Raw genomic sequence first — 5,751 nt, 5'->3', positions numbered from 1 at the left:
GAAAAAAAAAAGGAAAGGAGGCAGAGGCAGAGGTGGAGGCGTAGGTGTGGAAGAAAGAGTGAACCAGAAAAAATAAATAAATAAATAAAAATGAGGGAAAACTAGTAGAGATAGGCACGAAAAGGGAAGCGGGTGGGAGGGAAAGTGATTAAACAATTTTTTTTTTTTTTTTACAATCTTGTTATAGTGGGCTACTAGAGAAAGCAGTCCACTATAGCCGGATTGCAAATTTTATAGGATTTAAAAGTTTTGATGGAGCATGCTGTTTAACATTTATAGCATTTATCATGCTAAAATTTAGCATTTATATCATTTAGCATTCTTAATGAGAATGCTCTTAGCAAAGGTGTCAAATACTATAAATGTTATAATTTAACATCAAATTAAAAAAAAGCACCATCCATCAAAGGTGCTAGATGTTATTAATTTTAACATCTAGCTATAGTGGGCTGCTATCTCTAGCAGCCCACTGTAGCAAGATGCTAATAAAAAAAAAATGTTTGTTTAATGAAACACCATAGATGTGATTATTGATTTAAATGAATAAAGAATAAAAAAAGAATATTTCTTATCAAAAAAAAATATTTAAATGAAGTGGTAAAATAATAGAACTTTTGATATTTGGTATATTTTAAAGTGAGTTGTTAAAATAAATAAAATAACTTTATACTAAATGCTATATTTTATATCATTCTTGATGAGAATGCTTTTAAGACTTATGGCAAAAAAAAAAAAAAACATTAGTTAATATGCAATGTAAAAAAATAACAAAATAAATAAGTAAATTAAGTAAATTGTAAAACGTACCCAAGTTTTGGCAGTCCCAGAAACGCAGCGTTTCGAGCTTCCACAGCTTTTCATTCTTTCAGTTTCAGGTTTATGAGCTAGTGTCGAAGTGGAAGACCAAAGAGAGAGATACATTTGACACTGTTGTTGATCTCGAAACCATGTGGGCAACAACTACAACTGTCTCTTTCCCTTTTTACACAAAGGCGAAGCCACCAAATTCTCTATCTAGTTTTGCTACTAACAACCGCAACTCTCTGAAGCTCAAAGCATCTCTCTCTGACTATCCCCTTGCAAGCAGAATCATGGTCAGAAGTAAAGTCTATTTCTCTCTCTCTCTCTCTCTCTCTCTCTCTCTGTATATTTTGATTCATTTCTCATCTGGGTTTTCTTCCATTACAGTTAAATTTGAACCTTTTGGTTGATTTCTCATCTGGGTATTCTTACATTCGTGGTATAATGCGTGGGTTTTTCTATTTGTTTGAGTTTAAGAGTTTGTTTTGTGTGTAAATTCTGTTGTTAGTATGAGTTTTTATTTGTTTGTTTCTGTAAATTTCTTTAGTTAGTACTATAATTCATGAATTTCTGAGTTCGTTAAGTCCTTAGAGTATGTTGCTACTTAATTGTTTTCATCCTTGGGTTTCTCTAATTCTATTTGCCCAACTTTGGTTGAATAACCCATCTTGGTTTTCTTTAACGAGTGATAAAATGAATGAATTCTTGAGTTGATTTAGCATGAATTCTCTGTTATTTGTGCAATTACGTGTCTGAATTCTTCATTTTTACAAATGCTTTCTATTGTGTGATTATGTTGATTACGTTCTAGTGAGTTTGGTTCCATAACTAGCCCTCCATCATGTGCTCTCTCTCTCTCTCTCTGTGTATGTGGATAAAGTGGTCTGTACTTAGAAATTTTGGGTTAAGAGGGGAAAGAGAGGAGAAAGTCTCTAGGTGTATGCTTTTTGTAGATGATACAGTTTTAGTGGATGAATCTTGAAGTTGAGTTGATGACAAGTTGGAAATTTGGCTGGACTTTGGAATCTAAAGGCTTGTGGTTAATTAAGACTAAGAGTACATGAAATGTAAGTTTAGTAAAAGTTGAAACAAAGATGAAGGGGCAATAAGACATGATGGTTAAAGAATACCAAAGAGTGATAGTTTTCTAATATCTTGGATGAATAATTCATAAAGATGGAGAGATTGAAGAGGATGTGAATCATAGGGTAAAAGCAAGGAGGATAAAGTGGAGAAGCGCATCAAGAGTATAGTTTGATTGTAGAATACCTATTAATTAAAAAAAAAAAAAATACATGATACACGGTTTTGGCGGGTGGAGTCTTGTATCTATGGTTTACTCCCCAAGTGTGGGTCGAAATGGCCCTACCTTGATGAGGTTCCATGTCATAAAAAAAAAAAAAGGTTAAAAAAAAATTATAAGTTTGCCATAAGACTAGTTATTAAGCAACTTATTGATAAAATGAGGGCAGTTGAAATGAGAATATGTGGGAAGGTCGCTTGAAATGGTTTGGTCATGTTTAGAGTAGAGCGATTAATGTGCTGGTGAGTAAAAGTGGGTTGATTCAAGTTGAAGGGAAAAAAAGAGGTAGGGGGGAGACAAAAAATAACATCAATAGAAGTTCTTAAAAAAGGACATGTCAATTAAAAGTATCAAAGAGTATGACTTCAAATAGAACAAAATGATGGAAAAGAATACATGTGGCCAACCCTGATTAATCTGTTAATGAGACACAGCTGACCCAAAAGTTTTGGGAGTAAGGCTTGGTTGTTGTAAGAGAAGACCAATGGAAACTGCTCACTTCATAATGTTAGTTATGTTCTTGAATTTTTTTTTTTTCTTTTTTTTGATAGGTAAAGAAGACGGATGAATTCTTGAAGTTTCTGAAAGTTCTAAGTTATTACTTAACTTGCAAAATAGTAGATTAATAACAATAAATAAGTAAATGAAATATGTAAATAATGCCAATGAGCGCTGGCTTAAGATATGGTCCACACAGAGGACTATTGTTCTTGAAATCAAATCTATCCCCATCAGATAGTCACGTTAGGTCATCAAGTAGACTACAGTGGTATCCAATCTCCAAAATTCAAGAGCCTACTATAGCATTTAATGCAAAGTATGAAATTGGTTTGGGATATCTAGACTTTTGCCAACTCAATTCAAACTACCTACTCTGGGAATGCAATTGTCTTAGATATAGGAGACTTATTGGGGCAGGAGTTGAAAAAATTGAGGTTTCAGCTATTTTCATTGGTTTGGGAGAAGTTCCGATGATGTCCTTTAGTGAGACCACTTTATCAGTCTACGTGTGTCTTGCATGTCATCAGTCCTCCATGTCATTTTATTCAACTGCAGATGCCAAACCATGTCATTTTATTCAACTGCAGCATCACTTGACATTTAAAGTGTCGATTGTGAGTAGAGCTGGACAGAGGGATCAAATTGACAACTTCGTACAACTTTATTGACATTACTAAAATTGGAACGATCCCAACTTTAGTGAGTTAATCCCTTATGTTGCCTCAATTACTGTTGGATATATATATATATATATTTGGATAAGTTACTGTTGGAATTTTTCATCAACATCATTAATAAAAAGGAAATTGGTTATTGTGAAATTGGCAATGGCTGCATGAGTTTTCCACTTGTAATTAAATGTGTAGCACACATGCAATGTGTAACATAGATGAAGGTTGTTGCCACTAGCTTGAAATTCAATGTTTATGCTTAGAGTTGGTTACATTTGAGGTTATAAAGTGACACCTCGTCAGCTTTTCTAATCAGTTAATTTCAATGTTACAAAATGCTCTCCAGTTGAGATTTCAAACGCTATATGTGCTAATCCTTGTAATTTCTATATATTTACCTTTAAAATTTTAACTTCCAATATGATGTTTTCAATAAATCCCCCCCCCCCCCCCCCCACCCCCAACACCCAAAAAAAAAAAAAATCAAGTATCACCTTTGTTACCGCCACTAGTGGTTGATTACTTGAACTTTGTGAATCAAATTTGACTGATTGTCGAATTCTTTAGATGCAGTCAGTGATTTCTGTTAACTGATTACAGATTACCTGGACATTGGGTGAATGAGCACAGAGCCTACAGAGGCAATTGTGGGCTCTGGATAACTTTCCTGAATCCCTCTGGAAAGAAATACCAAAAGGGATTGTTTGATTTTTCAATTTTTTGATAAGTAAAACAGGGATTGTTTGATTTAAAGGACCCATGCTCCGTAGCATGTTGAAGTGACTACAATACCATAAATATACTAATAGAAAGTCCTAAAATTTAAAAATTCCATTGTTTTTTCATTTCTTGAAGAACACAAGTAGAATTGGTCAATTGCTTTTTGAATGCAATACTCATCTAAAATTCCTTGTTTACTTAGCTCTCTTCTTGCAAGTTCTAATTCTGTATATTTACAGTGCAGATTTACCATATTCAACCAATGAAAGTAGTTTGCAACAGCAGTTTTCAAATTTTGGCCAGATAGCTGAAGGTAAATGTTATATTAGGAGTTTGGTATGTTTTAAACTTTCTTCCTGCCCTGCATTTGTTTCACTATGCTACTGTATTTACCATATCTGGCAGTGAAACTAGTCAAGAATGGAGCCACAAACAGGTCAAAAGGCTTTGCATTTATTCAATATACTTGTCAAGAAGATGCCATGCTTGCCCTAGAGAATATGGATAATAAGGTTCTACTTTGCCTCCTCCCTTTTGTTTTTCTGGATATATTAACCTCAAAGATTTACCTACAATAAGAAACTATATATTATATATCAAGTTAAGAGACTAATGTGATCTTTTTGTCAGAACTTTGATGGCAGGGTGATTTATGTAGAGCTAGCAAAGCCTGGGGGTGATGCCTCTAAAGGATACCTGAGAACCTTGGGACCACCAAAGGTGCCGCATTTGCATTTGCATTTGCAGGAGCAGGATGAGGTGCCAGATTGCTGGTACTAATCATTTGTTTTTTATCAAAATCAAGAAAATAGGATAGGTGACAAAATGGGGGTGGAGTTACAATGGAGCATTGCTATTCAAGTAGATCTGGACAATATGATCAATGTAACTGATAATGTCTGTGATTTACCAATGGCATTGGTTCTAATCAAGAGAATATGATCAAACACTCTCCGAGCACTTGGTACCCTCAATAAATAATTACATCACTATATTTTACACTATAATCTGTGATCTCTGCGAACCAGAAAGCCATGCTTTGTTGCCTCAAAAAAGAGGAGACATAATACTGAGATAAAAAAGATGAATAAAGATTTACTTGAATTTTTGTTGCAGGTATGCAAAGGTGACATTTTAAAAGGTCTCTTTTATGATCACTAAATAACCTTTATTGATTATGTGACTAATAAATACATTATATGTTTTAAAAACACAAGTTAATGATCGCCAAATAATGTTTTTTAGAGAAAATTTTCTTCATACTTTTTTTTTTTTTTTTTTTTTTTTTTTTTTTTTTTTTTATGTATAGATAGTCTCGTGAACAATAACATAGTGGGTTGGAGTGTCCTTTAACTTAGTTGGAAGAAAATTTTGGGTTTGTTTGGCTGGAAAAAAGGGTAGAGGGTGGAAAACTTAGAAGAGAAAATGGTGGGGTGTATTTCTTCCTGGGTCCACAATTTTTTTTCTCTACAAATCAGAAAGAAAATATAGCAAGAAACTTCCCCTAATTGGAAAATGAGGCAAGTTTTTACTCCAAAACTTGTTAACATGGATAAGGGCATAATTGTAAGTTCACACATGCCATCTTTTCATCTGTTTTATCCTCCCTACCTATGACACATAAGAAGGAAAATAATAATAGTATTTTTTTTTTTTTATTTAATCTCAATTTTCTATCTTCCTATATTATCCATCCTTCCAATTTTCGCTCATCCTAACCAAATGAATCATTTGGGCCTAATGCTCCAATGTCAA

The 5,751-nt window shown here is 33.6% G+C and overlaps 1 protein-coding gene across 1 annotated transcript; it reads left to right on the top strand.

Moving 5' to 3' along the window:
• Window positions 1-835: 835 nt before the first annotated feature.
• LOC115967449 (glycine-rich RNA-binding protein 4, mitochondrial) lies at window positions 836-5,003 on the top strand. Its single transcript, XM_031086544.1, has 4 exons — window positions 836-1,101; window positions 4,241-4,309; window positions 4,402-4,508; window positions 4,627-5,003. The coding sequence occupies exons 1-4, from the start codon at window positions 948-950 to the stop codon at window positions 4,774-4,776; spliced, it is 480 nt and encodes a 159-aa protein (XP_030942404.1). The 5' UTR covers window positions 836-947; the 3' UTR covers window positions 4,777-5,003.
• Window positions 5,004-5,751: the final 748 nt, after the last annotated feature.

Source organism: Quercus lobata, chromosome 11, assembly GCF_001633185.2.
Source record: "Quercus lobata isolate SW786 chromosome 11, ValleyOak3.0 Primary Assembly, whole genome shotgun sequence".
In the NCBI taxonomy this organism is placed as follows: Eukaryota; Viridiplantae; Streptophyta; class Magnoliopsida; order Fagales; family Fagaceae; genus Quercus; species Quercus lobata.
Note: the sequence above shows the minus strand (reverse complement) of the source record. Positions and strands in the feature narration are given on the sequence as shown.

Bases quoted from the DNA above. Each gene is read 5' to 3' on its own strand.
- LOC115967449 (XM_031086544.1), top strand. From the start codon at position 948: ATGTGGGCAACAACTACAACTGTCTCTTTCCCTTTTTACACAAAGGCG. The intron at 1,102-4,240 runs GTAAAGTCTATT...TTTACAGTGCAG, and splicing joins AAGCAGAATCATGGTCAGAA to ATTTACCATATTCAACCAAT. The intron at 4,310-4,401 runs GTAAATGTTATA...CATATCTGGCAG, and splicing joins TTTTGGCCAGATAGCTGAAG to TGAAACTAGTCAAGAATGGA.